The sequence below is a fragment of the Engraulis encrasicolus genome, chromosome 4 (assembly GCF_034702125.1).
Source record: "Engraulis encrasicolus isolate BLACKSEA-1 chromosome 4, IST_EnEncr_1.0, whole genome shotgun sequence".
NCBI classification, from domain to species: domain Eukaryota; kingdom Metazoa; phylum Chordata; class Actinopteri; order Clupeiformes; family Engraulidae; genus Engraulis; species Engraulis encrasicolus.
The window spans coordinates 17657041-17674540 of record NC_085860.1 but is presented as its reverse complement, the minus strand read 5'-3'; the positions used below and the strand labels follow the sequence as shown (position 1 = coordinate 17674540).

General features: G+C 45.7%; 1 protein-coding gene across 1 annotated transcript in view; it reads right to left on the bottom strand.

The window, feature by feature from the left end:
* wt1a (WT1 transcription factor a) overlaps window positions 1-17500 on the bottom strand; it is a 28965-nt gene that overhangs the window by 335 nt on the left and 11130 nt on the right. Inside the window, exons 4-9 of the mRNA XM_063196042.1 lie at window positions 14154-14237; window positions 8436-8535; window positions 2864-3011; window positions 1210-1299; window positions 557-649; window positions 1-305 (exon numbers count right to left, since the gene is read on the bottom strand). The exon at window positions 1-305 is cut by the window's left edge and continues 335 nt beyond it. Of these exons, the coding sequence (XP_063052112.1) occupies window positions 184-305; window positions 557-649; window positions 1210-1299; window positions 2864-3011; window positions 8436-8535; window positions 14154-14237 (637 nt within the window). The 3' untranslated portion in view covers window positions 1-183. The remainder of the gene's footprint in view (window positions 306-556; window positions 650-1209; window positions 1300-2863; window positions 3012-8435; window positions 8536-14153; window positions 14238-17500) is intronic.

The following is a 17500-nucleotide window of genomic DNA, read 5'->3' as shown; positions in this document are numbered from 1 at the left end:
GATGGAGGAGGCAAGTGGAGGATAGATATTGACAATCAGATAATGACTCTCTTGCTTGCTTTTGTTTTGGTCCTGAGGAGCTTGAGGAGGCGACCGTGTGCTGCGACTCTGCTCCGTTGGGGGTGCGTAGATGGGATCGCATCGCATCGCATCGCATCGGGACCAAGCCTGAGTTCGACGACCTCAGATGGCCAACTGCAGCTTGGTCAAGTTCCTCTGGTGCATGTTGTGGTGCCGTACCAGCTCATCCGACCTGGCGAACTTCTTCTGGCAATTCGGCCACCTACAGTTGAAGGGCTTCTCACCTGAACGGAGGGGAGGGTAGAGACAGAGACTGTTTCACTATAAAGGTTTATCGTGTGGTGTGTAGGGAACATTTGGAGGGGGAAATGGTGAAAAGCTAAAATACACAGTTATACTACTGGTGGACTACAATTTGCTCATAATAATATTTTGTCATGTTAACTCTTATGAAAAATGAAGTCGTATTTTAGTCATTTATCAGAGACAGGGGAAGAGGAGGAGTAAAATGAGGAAAAATAAAGGTTTTACGCACTTGTTTTACCTGTATGAGTCCGGGTGTGGGTCTTAAGATGGTCAGACCGCGAGAACTTTCGCTGACACGTCTCGCACTCGAACGGTTTAACTCCTACACAAACACATATACATACATACATGGAGAGAGAAACAGAAAACGGTGGATGCCAGGAGGGGGGAAGCCATTCCAGGAGGAGACTCCACAGAGTCCAGCCACTTCCTGCTGCTACCGCATGCTAATGCTAATGCTAACACAGCGTCATGACAACCAATGTCATGTGACGTGATTGGCACACAGGGCTGTTTTCAGCTCTCTGCAGTTCACCATCATGAAGCCATCAATTGCTGTAAATAGGTGAGTAGGCTACGTGGTCCCTGACATGTTATATTCAGACCTTCAAAAGGTACCGAAATAGATAATCATATGAATGACTTCTGGGTGGAAACTATTAGCTGTTCACCCAAAAGAGCCTTTTGCTGAGGTGCGTTTTATTTTTTATTTTATTTCTTCTGCTGGGCAGAGAGGGGAGTAGTTAAGCACACAGACGTTCTCATGCAGTTTGAAGCAGGCAGTGGGAAACTGAGAGTGCAAAAAAGGGCAGGTTACCAAGAGAGCAGTGAAATGGAGAATGGAGAATGGAGGAAAAGGACAGAGCGAGCGCTCAATCAAACCTGTGTGCCTCCTCTGGTGTCTCTTCAGCTGGTCCGACCGGGAGAACCGCCTGCCACAGTCCGTAAAGTCACACTGGTATGGCTTCTCACCTGGCACACAGAGCAGGACCCGTGATGGGCGTTAGCCATATTGGCAAAGGCAACGCTAATGGTTCACTATACGCACACGGGGCGACGACCTGTAGAAGGCCCTTATATACTGTATGTCTGTTTTATGGTGCTCTGTCTCACCGCATCCGTGATGGGCATTATCTTGTGGGTGTTATTATTTTTTGTTCTTTACATGTATTTATTCACTTATTTATTTATTTTCATTTAATTATTAGTGTTATTTTCTTAAATATTGTTTTTGTTAATCTAACTGTTAAGCACATTGAGCGCTCTTGCAGCCTTGGTCCTAGGGCAACATGATATATAATATATAACTAGCATATAATTATTTAACTAATAGATAAGTAAGGGTACAGTTAATAGTTAAGTAGCTATTAGGTCATACTTAACTAAGGACCAAAATTAACACTTACTTAACACAAAAGCAAGGCATAACTAATGAATAAATAATACATAAATATTGTTGTCTGTAGATTGCGTACCCATCATGCACTGCACTTCTTGGAGCTAATATTCTCAAACATTAACTTAATTATCACAAAGGAATGGTTTAGTTTCACTTCAAAACTACTCTTCATAATGTTCTGCATTTATTGTAGGGTCTTTACCATTAAAATACCATTATAATAAGTGGTATATGAAAAAAATACATCTCATCACCCCACCACCATCATTGAGAAGTGTACGTCCAATCCTTGCTATATAATGGCTCCTGTTGCCACCATTACAGTGATTTGAATGAGTGAAAACTAGATGTCACAGTAGATGAATTGCTTAAGGTATGCTCAGCTAACTCTAATATAAGGGTCCCAAACACCAATATCTATCTGCTAATTAACCATTAGTTATCCTCAGCCAACTCTATTATGAGGGTCCCAAACCACAATATTTATTTATCCATTAGTTATGCCTTACTTGTGTATTAAGTAACTGTTAATATTGGTCCTTAGTTAAGTATGAACTAATAGCTACTTCACTATTAACTGTGCCCTTACATACAGTATCTATTAGTTAAATAATAATATGCTATTAACTTGTAACACAAGGTAATAGTTATATAATAGTTAAGTAACTGCTTACTAATGTTTAACATATGCATTAATAACAATTAATATGTGTCTAACGTGGCGTTAAGTAATGATTATTAACCCTTACTAAAGTATTAGGTTATAGCTACTTTGCAGTTAATTATGGCCCCTTATTTGGAAGTGTTACCCAAATATCCCTATGGGACAATACAGACCATAATAATAATCATCATCATCATCCTGCTCTATGTCTGGTAAACATTTACTGCAGGGGTTCCCAACCCTTTTCCCCGCAGGGCCCACTTGAAATTTTCACTAATGTTCGGGGCCCACCTCTGATCCAACAAACAATAACACTCAAATAAATAAATAGACAACAGCAACACACGCAAATATTATTTTGATTTTTAGTAAATTATTTCAAGGCCCACTTTCACTACCTTTAGGGCCCACCAGTGGGCCTGGGCCCACAGTTTGAGAAATATTACTCTTTGTTTTCCCTGGGCCATACATACCTGTGTGCTTGCGGCTGTGCATCTGGAGGTGGGAGAGCTTGAAGTAGCGCTTGTTACAGCCGGGGTAGGCACACATGAAGGGCCTCTTCTCATTGGTCTCCGAGGAGCGCACCAGGGCTGGGTTGATGCCGGGCACCCTGCGCACGTCCTGCAGGCCACAGCACAACACATGTTGTTGAAGGAGAGGATTGTGCACATCAGATTCTGATGGAGACTGTTGAAGTCAAAACGTAATCCAGCCATGAAATAATAAAAGACAACAAAAAGGATTTTAAGTGTGAGGACTGGTCCGTTTGAAAACCACAGCACAACACATGACAGGGCAGGAGAGGACAGGAGCACGGATCCCAGTGGTGTGCATTGGCACTGCCCTCACGATTCGATTCGATTCCGATTCGGGAGGTAGCGATTTGATTCGATTCGATCTGATTCAATTCAACAATGCATTTCCACTGAAAGCAAAGCAAATGTTTCATCAGTCATGATAAGGCAATATAAGTAGTCAGATACTGAGCAACAATTTATTGGCTGTTTTCTTTATCAGTCTTGCAGTTTTCAATGCTTTGAAGTTCTTTTATTGAATTTAACATTCATTTGCTCCCGAAATATCAACGTAAGTAATTGAAACTGAAAAAATTGGCGCATCGATTCTGGAACGTGCCGCATTGAATTGGATCGCCCGTGCCCCGCATTGCATTGCATCGCCGAATCGATTATTGTTGACACCACTAATGGATGCACACCGTGGTTGAGAGCGAAATTACATTCCACCAGAGCAGACACATCACATACACAAACTCTGCACACAAAGTGACATTTTGCACACATGTACACACACACACACACAGACACACAGGCACGCACACATACACACACGCACCACACGCACATTCATACGAGGTGATTTCACACACAACACAGCTGTGCCCTGAGATGTTAGAATGTATCTATTGGTCAGGGTCATGGGTAGCTGTGTTGTGCTTGTTTACAATGAATATCTATGGCCATGCTTGCAAGAGTTCCCATACTTACAGTGTAGCAATACGCTGCACTGTTTACCAGATTGATTCACCTATCACCCAAATGTCTGAATCCAAAAGTCCCCTTTTGTCACCTGTACAGTAAGTACGGGAGACAAAAAAATAAATTTCAAATAAAAATTGATAATCGCCCGGTGAGCAGATGAAGCGTCTTCTGATTGGCTGAGCAGGTGTCCTTTATTCCCCGGTAGCAGGACACCTATGATGTCATGCGGGCGTGCGGGCGTCTAAATTGCTTCTTTTCTAACTTTCTGCCGAAGTGCCGTTCTATCGCATCTGGCTGTCTAGTCAAGACCGCGTTGTCAGCTCTATCGCATCTGGTTGTCTAGTCAAGACCCCGTTAGTAATTCTATTGCATCTGGTTGTCAAGTCAAAAACCCAGTCGTCAATTCCATCGCATTTGGTTGTCAAGTTCTGCGCGCGTCCTTACATGCCTCCGATAGAGGCGCGTCTCACTAGATTAGGAAGTGATGCCCATAGCAACGTACCAGTCGCAGTGGTTAATCTACTTTCTCACGAAGCCTTAGATCAACATATTAACAAATTAATACTTAAATGCTGGTAACCGGGTGATAAGTGGAATAGCGGCCTTCGAAGTGTCCCGATATCAAGGGAAAATTGACTTGGTGAAACGAACAGCCCTTTGGTTTCGCCGTCGGGCTGTTAGAACGCTCCGCCTCGTCCATTATTTCCCTCGATATCGGGACACCTCGTCGGCCGCTATTCCATACCAATGCCTCCCGAACCGCAACTGAACCCCCACTCCATCATTCTCAGCTGCCCTTCTCAACTCAACGTCCCTAAGGGCTCCTCAAAGACTCCTGACAAACACTGCTATTTAAAGCCGGGCATACACTGTGCGATATTTTCACTCGTGGGTATCAAGCTCCTGCTCACACTGCACGATGGAATTTCACTATTTATAAGTTCACATGTCACGACTCACATCCTCTATACGAGCCGACAGTCGGATGCGAGCTAAATGCTTCCACTGTGCGACGCGACAGGCATGTTTTACCCGGTCTGCAGAGGAGGGAACATGCGTACCTGAGGTGGAGATGAGGTCGCGCTCAGCTGCGAATCGCACGGCCCTATTAATTTGTGCATGTGAAGTGTCAAATCGGGCCGTAGCACTGCTTTCACTGTGCGATTTACGCACGAGCCACGACCAAGATTTCAAACAGTTTTGATTTTCTTGCGACCCTGCGATTGCACGATTGTCAGGCGAAATCGCTTGTCGTTACCCCATGTACACTGCACGATGCGAGACTCACGATTGACCTGCGATTGAGCAAGAAATCGGCCCGACTCCCAAAAAGTTGTGCGAGTGCCAAATCGGGGCAAAATCGGGGCAAAAGTCGCACAGTGTAAGCCCAGCTTTTTTCAGGACATTAGATGGTTTTACAGATGAGTTCACATACAGTAGGCTAACTGTTAGAATTAAAGAATCTTTGAATATACTGCAACAGACTATTCTCTAAATCTGTGCATTTCATGTATAACATTGCATTTTTCTAAATATTGCATTTTAAGTGCTAGGCTATCTTTATGCCCTGTATTGGTTAACTGACACAGAAACCTCCTGAACATGCTGAGCATAGCCACTGGTGTAAAACCAGTTGTAGTCTCAAATCATCCAGCATGCACCTCATGTGGTAGACTCCAAGCCAAGGCCTTGTCCTCACTGGCCGGGGCCACGGAGAACAGATTGCACATAAAGTAAGTCAAGTCAAGTCAAGTTTTATTGTCAATTTCTTTACATGCACTGGTCATACAAAGAATTTGAAATTGCGTTTCTTGCTCTCCCATGCAGACATAGACTAATCTAGGTAAGGACATAGACATTATAGACATAGACAGTACTCATACATGGACATAAGACAGTATGGACGTAGACATTGCTCATACAGACATTAAGTAAAGTCGCTTCCTTGAACTTCCTGAGCACAGACCAGGGGTCTCTCAGTCTCCATAAAGGACAAATGAACAACCCCCAATTCTCTCCATAGTAAGTCAGTAAGTGAGTGTGCATTTAATACATGATCATGTGGAGGGTGGAGGGTGGACCAGTCTAGGAGGGGAGGGGACTAATTAGAGCTGAATTAGCCTGTGATCACCACACAGATTAAGCCAGGCCGCCTGATTTACTGTGGAAATGTCGGCTGTTAGTCACAGGCTCTGCACAGACCTTATTAGAGGAGGAGCTGGGGGATCCACTCCAATCCACCCACCCAACAACCTCCAGCAAAACCCTCCGCCTCCATCCAACCCCCCTGTCCCTCCCCCACCCTCTCCTATCCCATCCCGTCAGGGCTGGACTGGCCATCTGGCATAGCGGGCATTTCCCGGTGGGCCCTGGAGCCTCATGGGCCCCTATTTTCAGAATTTTTTTTTTTATTTTTATTATTTTTTTAATTTTTTAAACATATCTGAAAATAGGGGCCCATGAGGGTGCAGGGCCCATCGGTGAGTCAGTTCTGCTAATTATGAGGGGCCCCTTTCATCCGAAAGTGCCCGGGGCCTATTTCCCCCCCAGTCCAGTCCTGCATACCGTCCCACCCCTATCCCATCCTATCCCGTCCCCACCCTCTCCTACCCCACTCCACCCTACCCCTACTGCCCCTCCTGGAACCCTCAGCCCCATCTGCTTCTCATTAGGGCCCCTATGCTTAGCATAATGGCGTTTTTCTGGACACCGCCACGGTAATTAATGTATGTTAAGTGCTATTGATAAGTAAATTACTTAAAGTGTTTTACGGCTGTTCCGTCCCCTCCTCCCCTTCCCGCTCCGTCTTATCTGTCCCGCGGGGGCGATAAGGCAGCCATGTGTAGTGGGCACACCACACTGCCGTGAATAGAGTCCACCGTCTCACCGTCTCCCCAAATTCTACAGCCGCTAAACCCCCCTCCTCAGTTAAGACCCAAAGTCAAGTCTAAAACACACACACACACACACACACACACACACACACACACACACACACACACACACACACACACACACACACACACACACACACACACACACACACACACACACACATTATCGCTGGTTATCACAGCAGAGCTATGTCATTTGGTCACAAGGAGACAGCGCCTTCTTTTAATGGCTTCTCATATTGACCCCGTGGTGTATTTTTCATCGAAGAATAAAAAAACGAACGTGCATTATTTTTGTACATTCTTTCTGGAACAATGCAATGCAGGCAGAGTATAACCTGTAGCCGCTCGCTGAGTGAAAACATCCTCTCCTGAACGGGCCTGGCCTGCGTGGCGTCTCTGGACTATCTCCGTCCGCTAGCAGTGCTTTCAGGCCCACGGTAGACATTAATTAGAGCCTAATGATTTATTAGTGGCCGGCCAGCGCATGGAAACTGTATCTTTATTGCTAATGGAGTTTCTTGAAAGTGATTCCTCTTCCCTTTTCATCCCCAAAATGCCTTTTAAATACTTCAGGCGCTCTGGCAAAGCCCTGTGTCCTTTCACATAACAATTTCGTTTCATCAGCCTTTCCCCCCTCCCTCCTTTTTATTTGTTCGTTCGTTCTTTCTTTCTTTCTTTCTTTCTTTCTTTCTTTCTTTCTTTCTTTCTTTCTTTCTTTCTTTCTCTTTTCTCTTTTTCTTCTATCATTTGTTATCTTTTCATCCTTTTCCTTTGTCACCCTCTTTATTTCTTTTCCTCGCCGTATCTGCCGTGCACGTCGTCACCCTGCGTGTTGGCGGAGTGTGCTGTAGCCGTGCGGTGTTGAGCGACCAGACACCATATTTCTACTCAGCAGGGCCGGTCGGGGAGGGACCGTGGCCGCGGCGCGGTGCCTGACTGGTTTGGTCTCTGTCTGCCTGGTGTTGGCACATGTGTCCTGACCTTGGCCCTGTGCTGTGCTTGCAGTAGCAGTGCTGGAGTGTGCAGGCAGGCAGCCGAGCGCCGGCCGGCCCCAGCATGAACTCTCTCTGGGGGCATGCAGCAACCCCTCCCATCCCCTACCTCAGCCCCGAAACCACCTCCTCCACTCCCAGCCCCAGCCCCGAAACCAAAACCACCTCCTCCACCACTCCTACCCCTTCCACCCTCCCCTCCCCCTACACACTCCCCATCCGCCCTCCACCAGGCCTACACACGGAGACACCACTTTTCCTCTACCCCCTTCCACCATCTCCAACACCACCTCTTCCCACAGCACTCCTTCCAACCCCCCACCACACACACACACAATCCCACCACCCCCACTGGACCTCTCCTCCCTCTCTCCTTCTCCCTCCACCTCTTCCAAGACTCCCAACTACCCCCCCCCCACCCACCCCCGCCACCACACACACACACACACACACACACACACACACACACACACATAAACACACATACACGCACACACAAACACACACACACACACACACACACACACACACACACACACACACACACACACACACACACACACACACACACACACACACACACACACACACACACACACACACACAGACACTTCTCCACCCAGCCTCCCTCCCCACCCACACCGAGCGATATCTGACCTGTATGCCTCTGAAGACGCCGTGTGTGTGGATGCGGTACTGCGTGCTGCAGCTGTAGACCATGGGCGTGTTGGGATCACTCTCGTAACCCGCGGCATGGCTGTGGAGGGAGGCAACAGAATAGAATAGAATAGAATAGAATAGAATAGAATAGAATAGAATAGAATAGAATAGAATAGAATAGAACAGAATAGAATGAAATATAATAGAATAGAATAGAATAGAATAGAATAGAATAGAATAGAATAGAATAGAATAGAATAGAATAGAGCATACAAGCATGAGATTTGTCTTTTGTCTGACTACATAGAAACATAAATGGACCATTACTGAAAACATAAATACATACAGCACGTACTGTACATCACTGCATGGATCCCCTCCCTCTAACCACCCTTCCCACCATACAGAAATACCACAGGCTAGTGTGGTAGAAATATCACAGGCACATTCGGTGAGGGAATTTTGGAAATGTTAGGGTAGAATGCCCTAATGTGGGACAATTTTTGTCACTTCAACTTTGGTGGTTTATTTAAATTTAATGACAACATTTCAATACAAACAAATTACACCCGTTTCATCCTCTAGTTATGCTCTAATCAAATAAAACCTTTAAAAACATGTTAAGTGTTTCTTAAGGTAAGTTGGTCAAAAACCATGGTTATCCCTAAAGTGGGACAATCGGTTTCCTAATGTGGGACAGTGTATATTAAAAGGACTCTAAAACATGTTTGTGTAAAATATTAATTCAAAATGTGATATGCCACTCTTTAAGACATATCAGCTACACATTTAGAGCATGTTTTACGAATTATTTTTTACTTTCTTTTATTGGTAAATATGACTGGGACTGTTTAAACCCATTGCACACAATTGGTCACTTCAACATGGCAGCTCTATTTTAGGAAAGAACTCCCGTTTTTTGGACCCAAATGTTGTGTTGATAGCTATGCTCCAGTAGATTAGGCCAGAAAGACAGAATACACCTTTGATATAGATTTAAATATCCATTTTCTTATGTGGACATGGTGTTTGACTTCATAGTAATTGTTTGACTTATTAAATTACTACTTTTACAACTGTCCCAAATTAGTAAAATCTTGTGTCCCACTTTAGGACGTACCTATCCTAAAGTGGGACACTAATAATATGGCTTAAAAATAAAATATGACATTATTTTTTTATACACCACATATTATTTTCTGATGAACATATACATACCCAACATATTTATCAAAAAATTGACAATGTTGTTTTGATTGGAATTGATTCATACCCTAAAGACAAATTTTGCCAAATGCTATGTAATTTGCCATTTGATGGACTTCACCCAGGGTCCTTCTTCTTAATTGTAACCCCTCCCTGGAGTATTACTATACATTTAGCCTACTATATCATGATATTATGATAACAGGATGATAGGGCTTTTATTTGGTTATAGTTTTGTAAACATGTACCAACTTGGGGCAAAGCTACACCCCTTAACCCTTAAGGTGTCCCACATTAAGCACCGTCCCACTTTAGGGCATTCTACTCTATATTGTCCTACAAAATACAGACACAAGTCACAAGTTCAGTGGGACATGCAGTTGGAAGTAAAGGAAGTAGAGAGTAAAATGCGCCAGTGCACATCACAAAGCTCATGCACTTCTCATTTTGAAAACAATGCGATGGTAAGCAAAGTATTATTTGTTATTTATTAACCATGTTTATTTGGCCCTACCGTGGCTTAACGGTAGGGCACTCGTCTACTATGCGGCGGACCCTGGTTCGATTCCTTCCCCGTCTCTCTCTCCCAAAAACATTCCTTGTCTCTCTCCAACTGTCCAGTCTAAAAGACCCAAAATCATCTTTAAAAAAAAAAAAAAAAAAAAAACATGTTTATTCATAGTTAGCATTTAACAAAAAACAGTCCGCTGTTGTGTTCCTACGTCTTTAACAGAATAGTCAAGTAAGTTGTGATTTTGGATGATGCATGCAGTACAAGCTAAATCCTTCAATGAGGCTTAAGCGGAGGTGGGGGAGGAGGACCCTGTAATTCAGCCCGTAAAGACAGCAGGGCAAATTGCTCTCTGCTCTGTGCTGCTATATATTCCCCTCTCCGAAATCCCAGGTAGGGCCCCCAGGGCTAACAGAATAAGACGAATGGGGAGCTCCATGCCACCACCGTCAGATTTATCCGTGATGCCTGGCTGCTAACCTCGTAGTCGCTCTAACAGTGACCCTGGATTAGCACACGTTTCCACCGACAACCCCTCACCTCCCAAACACCCCTAAGAGCAACATTCCTCCATAGACATGCTATATACGTACACGTACATGTATGTCAATGCGTTCCTCTATAGCCATATTAACATACTATATACGGTGTCTGCAGAGCTGTTTGACCGGGCCCAGGACAAAGTCATCCAAAAGGCCCCACCAACCAATACGTACATTCAATGTATTGAGGACCCAAATCTGGGCTCCCTCTCCTTGGGTACAGGAAAACTGACCCGTTTGGCACCCTGCAACCCCCACCCCCACCGAGCGATTGTCTTCCCTGTCCGTTTCCAATTCCTTAGCCCCATCTCCTTTTTGTCAAGTGACCTTGGGTTCGATGAATGGCGCTATAAAAAATAATAATTATTCTAATAATTATTATTCTAATAATTATTATTATTATCATTATTGTTTGTCTCTGCGTTCATTCCTCCACCGTCAATGCTGCCGAGGTTGCGGATGCGTAGCGAGGGAGGCAGGGGGGAAGCAGGCTAGTGCCGGATAGACCGCTCCCTGCTCAATCGACAGTGTAAGCCTTGGAGCGGAGGAGTCGAGTCCCGTGTCGACGTGACACCGGCAAAATATTTCCAATGTCATCATTTCAAGGTGGGAGAGGTGGAGTGGGTTTTGTAAAAAATATATCGATTTTTTTTATATGTTTGTGTTTCAGTCTGCACTAATTTGTCATTGAGGAGTATGGCATATCTAAAAAAAATATATAAACAATACGATATAACTAAATAACTATCTAAAATCTGAAGGTGATTTTGACAACTGTAATAAATAATAAATATTATTATTAGCCTATTATTATTATTTCAGTACGTTACTACATTAGAAAGATTGACTTAGCAGTCACGGCGCCAGGAGAGGAAGATTTTAGATCCCCTTTAGTACAAAAAAAACTGTGTCAGTGAGGCATAGAGACCTCTTTGTCTCTCTCGGCTGTAAGACGTTCGTTCGACAGCCAGACTGGGGGACAGCACAGACGGCATCCTGCGATAAATCTCCCTACAGTTCCCTCATTCATTGGCTCAGCAGTGGTGGAGAGAAGCTTTGGGCTCGCAGCTCGAATGTGGGATGAGGGCTAGCTCGTAGCTACTGTGTGGGACCTCGAAGCTTCAAAACCACCGCAAGGCTTCAGGTCTTGTGCTAGGTTAGCTATGGCTTACTACTGTATGGGTTCTCTTTCCAATATCCTGACTCCCGTCCTCGACCTCTGCTTGTGACCTCGCACGTCACATGACGCCCAGCCTCAGTGGAGAAGACAATTATGTTTCCCCTGCTGTCAACCTAGCCACAACAACTTTTGGGGGATTTTTCCGCCTTCGACATCCCGATTGCAAATAAGAAAATGAATTGCAATTTTGCAAGATATTAAATTAAACTCCTGTCGTTAATGGTGACATCACAAGGCCACCATCACTTGGGGAGGACAGGAGTTAGAATATTGGAAATCCTATGTAGCTCATGGATGCAGCCACTTAGCTGGTGAGGAGCCAGAGGAGTGAATGTGCTTGCTCTGGCCCAGACTATGTCCTCAATCTCCACTGCCGAGTTCGCTCCAAAATATCAGCCCCTGTCTGGACCTATCGTGGCTCTAACGGTAGGGCACTGAGCTGCTGCGACGGCAAGCCGGGTTCGATTCCGGCCCGGGTCCTTCTGCCTCTCTATCTCCAGCTCTTTTTCTGTCCCTGTCTCGACTGTCCTCTCAAATGAAAGCAGAAAAAAAACAAGAAAATATATATTAAAAAAAAAGATTAGCCCCCATCTGACCGCCTGATTTTCCACAACATGGCCTCCTTCTTGTCAATCGTGTGTTCTCGCCCCCACAATTTAGCAATGGATTAATCATCCGGCGAGTCCGGCTTGTCTTCCTCGCTCTTTCCGTTTTGTGTTTTTTTTAATATCCTCTCTTTTTTTGTGAATGTGAGACGGGAGGGAAGGGAAGGTGATGGGGAGGATCAGGAGGTCGACGCCTCCCCACAAGTTTCAGGCGAGCCAGACGCGGCGCGGCCCACCAGACGGGATGCTGGGCCGGGCCTGTTAGGTTCTAAGGAGGGGGCTCGTCTCCATTGTATTGTACGAGGAGAGCCAGGCCACTTCCACCAGCTCCCAGCCAAAAGAGAGATCCCCCGACTCCCGACTCCGCTCTTTCCGCCTCCCCTAGCCTCCCCTAGACTGGTCAAGGCTGACACTCAGCTTTGGGAAAATATACGACAGGATACATATCCCTTGGCAGGCAAAAACATACTGCAAGAGAGCGCAGACACACATACTGTACAAGCACACGAGTACGCAAACACACATAGACACGTACAGGCAGATGCACACGCACAGACACAGAGACACACACACGAGAACACACATACACGCACAAACAACGGACATACACGCAGAGACACACAGATGCGCACACACATGACACTGAGTGTGTATGACCCCTGGCGCAACCATAGAGGGAATGAGTGGGGGTAGTTGAGTCGAGACAACAGGCCCGAGGCGAGACAACAGGCCTAAGGCTTAAATTTAGACGTCTGGATGCATTATGCAAGAATCATAAAAGTAGCACGCACGCTTTCCAAGTTCATGCGTCAAAGTCTGTCAAGGCCAGCTGCGGTAGTAAATTCCAGTCACAGAATCGACACGATACAAAAACTGACCCAGTATAGTCCTACAGTGGTATTCCATCTTAAATGTATTTTAAACACATTCCAGTATTTTATTCTTCACAGTGTTAATTGGAATTGACATAACCTAACAGATTCATAATGAAGTTGTTTTTTCAATACGAGTTACATTGGTTTATGATTTATTATTATGTATTTAGGTAACACTTTAGAATAACTACCTATTCACAGCTTTATAAACACTTAATAAATAATGAACTAATTATCAACAAAATGTTTACAATTGTTTATAAATGGGAAAGAGATACTATGTTAACACAGCAGGCACAGCGCAGTTGCATCAGCCCTGGAAATTTCTCCTCCAAAGACCAGAAGGCATGAAACCACATAAAACTCACACAGTAGAAGTCGATTCCCACTCCACTGTGCAGTTGTAGTTTGGGTATTTATTTATTTATTTATTCAAACATTTGTAAATGTTTTGTGAAATGTTACTTATCATTAAATGTTAATAAAGTGTTTATAAAGCCTTGAATAGGTAGTTATTTTAAAGTGTTACCTGTATTTATGAGCTTCAACACAGTTTTATTTTTTAGCCTGTATTTAATGAACTAGTGGTGGTATGATTACTCACCCCAAAGAGAGAGAGAGTGAGTGACTGGTCAAATGTGTAATTTAATAATGAAAGTAAGGGGGGAGTCAAGTCAAGTCAAGTCTCGCCAGGCTGCTATTCTGTGGCCATCGGCTAAAAGATAAATGGCCGCTCTACTAATCCTGATCAGAGAGGAATTCGAGCAGATGACAGGAGTGGGTCACGTTGACATACCTCTTAATGGTAGAAGCCAGCGTGTTAACGGGGTTCCATGCCATACATTCCAGCTGAGATGCCATTTGGTATAAATTATCACTGCTGGGGATTCAAACAAATAAGAAAAATTGCTTTAAGTAAGATAAATTAAAAAAAAAAAAGTTGTAATTTTCACTCTGGCAGCAGGGGGCAGATCTATTACTGTAAGAAGGAAAATGTTTCCATAACAAAAGGAAAAGAAAATAAATGTATGAAAGTCCACAGCAGCAGTTTGAAGCAGTGATTGAAAAATATCCCCCTTTCACCCCATTTTGACTGATGCTCCCTGGGTAACGCTTAATGAATGTGTCACACATAGAGAAGCTGCCCATCTCCACTGCTGTAGTCTGAAGTAGTCACTGGTTAATGAGACAGGGAGGGCCCGTCCCTCCAACGCAAGTGCCCGTACGTTATTAAAAAAAGAGAGAGAAAGAAGGACGGAAGAAAAGAAGTGATGGAAAAAAATGCCAGACTCCAGGGCCATCCATTCTTTAAGCTGCCAGGTGCTTGCCCAAACACATAGCTGAGATTTATATGCCTCGGCCCTGACACCCCGGTGTTTCATCACAACGCCAACGGACAGGGAGCTGGGCAGCTGTGGTGCCTGGTACAACGCAGAGCGGAGGAGAGGAAGAGGAGAGGAGAGTGGAAGAGGAGAGGAGAGGACAAGAGAGGAGAGAGGAGAGGGGAGAGGAGATGAGAACAGAGCAGGGAATGGAGAAGAGAGGAGAACAGAGGAGAGGAGAGGAGAGGGGAGTAGGAGAAGAGAGAGGTGGAGAGGAGAGGAGAGGAGAGGAAAGGAGAGGAGAGAGGAGATGAGAACAAAGGAGGAGAATGGAGAGGAGAGGAGAGAAGGGGAGAGGAGAGGAGAGGAGAGAAAAAAAAGGAGAACAGACAAGAGGAGAGAAGAACAGATGAGTGGAGAGGAGAGCAGAGCAGAACAGAGGAGAAGGGAGGAGAGGAGAATACAGGAAGAGAGTTACGCTGACCCACTAATGATAGACACCCCCCCATACACACACACACACACACACACACACACACACACACACACACACACACACACACACACACACACACACACACACACACACACACACACACACACACACACACACACACACACACCACCACCACCACCACTACCACCAACTCTCTCTCACCCAATCAAACTTCTCCATTCTACAACCTTCAACCTCACCCCCACCCCTTCACACCGCTACCAGAGCTGAGGTTGGAGAGAGAGGGGGAGAGAGAGCACTTGGTGGGCTCACTCTGACCCACCAGGAGAAGGAGAGGAGAGGAGAGGAGAGGAGAGGAGAGGAGAGCAGAGCAGAGCAGAGGAGAGGAGAGGAGAGGAGAGGAGAGCAGAGGAGAGGAGATGTGAGGAGAGGAGAGGAGAGGAGAGGAGAGCAGAGCAGAGCAGAGGAGAGGAGAGGAGAGGAGAGGAGAGGAGGGGAGGGGAGAGGAGAGGAGAGCAGAGCAGAGCAGAGCAGAGCAGAGGAGAGGAGAGGAGAGAGAGAGAGAGTGAGCACTTGGTGGGCTGACTCTGACCCACGTTACAGTGTGCAGGTGCAGATAATCCTCTCCGCTCTCCACCGAAGTGTACGCGAGAAGAAACATTAGAGGTCTGATTTATCCCCACGCTCAGTTCAGGGGGATTTGGCCTGAAAGGTGCCGGGTAATTTGGCCAAGATGCTCCTGTTTACTACAAGATACTGTACCGCGAGTTGCTCAATTCAAGATATTTAGTAACCAGCAAAAAAATGTTGTGTGTGTGTGCAGATGGCTGACAGTTTGGGGCGATGGGGTATTTTGGCGATAGTTTTGTTTGTCTTAGCTTAGCTTTTCTTTTTCTTCTTTTTCTTTTTTTTGGACAGCTGCCGCCTGTGTAGCCATGGAGCCATCGTAGCCAGGGATGGACTGTCCATCTGGCATAGCAGGCATTTTCCGGGGGGCCCCGTACCCTCGCGGGCCCTTATTTTCAGAAATGGGACAAAAAGATATATATATTTATTTTTTTTACATTTCTGAAAATAGGGGCCCACAAGGGTGCAGGGCCCACCAGTGATTCAGTTCTGTGCCGCTAATTATGAGGGGCCCCTTTAAGCCAAAAGTGCCTGGGCCCTATTTCTGCCCCAGTCCAGCCCCTGGTCGGAGCAGTAACCTGTGTTGAGCTACGAGGTTTTGATAAGTGGACATGTTTTTATTCCATCCAGGCTGTGCCGGGGCTAAAAACGGCATGCAGCGCTCGCCTCGGTCGGGCCCTCTGTAAATACAGTGCCGCTGGTACCAGGCGTAGCGATTAGAACGAGACAGAGAGAGAGTGAGAGAGACCGCTGGCTGAGACGGGACGGGACGGAGCGGCCCTCTCTCTCTCCAGCTCTCTACAGCCCCTGCCTCACTGATGCAGCCGGCAGGCGATTTGATTCCAACCAACAGCAACCGCCTTCCCTTCCCTTCCCTTCCCTTCCCTTCCCTTCCCTTCCCTTCCCTTCCCTTCCCTTCCCTTCCCTTCCCTTCCCTTCCCAGCCTGGGGCCTTCATCGCCATACTATCTGGGTTGTTTATGACATTCAGAAGAAGCAGCAAAAGAAAAAGAGGAAAACGAAAAAAGAGATATATATTCATATATATATATACGTACATATCTATGAGATATATCTATAAAGGGGGCTGGAAAACCGACTGCTATAACAGCTCATGATGTGAGCACTTCCAAACCCACCCCATACACACACACCCTCTTCCTCTCACCCCCCACCCGTCCCATCTCCTTATCATGGTATCAATGTGAACTCTGTTATTTTGAATCAGTGTGTTCTCCCCAAAGTGCGCGGGGAAAGCACAACATACTGGAGGCATGCGTGGAATGTGAAAGCTCATTTTTTGTGAGTCATCTCAGGCCTGTACGCACGAGTAAACAGCTCTGTGAAGTTTTTACCGGATGGGGACTTTCTTCCTCCTCCTACTCCTCCTCCTCCCTCTCTGCCTCCCTCCATCTCCCCTGCATCTCCTCTTCCTCATCCTCCTTTCCACCCTTTTTTATCTGAATGAGGAATTCCAAACTGGTAAAAACAGAGTAGGAAACTAGTAGTGGATTACAAGAGTTTATTTTGGCCGGTTGCGCTCTGCTGCGTGGCCCCCTGACCCGGCCGATAAGAGAGGACTGTAATGGATACAGCTGGACTACAGCACAGCACTGCGCCGCGCTCGCTCGCCCTGCGACTATCAATTATAATTATGGCCCTCTCTACAACTCACAGCACTCAGCAAGTTTATGACTCCGGGTCCAGCAAGCGGGAACCCAGGGGAACTCCGACAAGC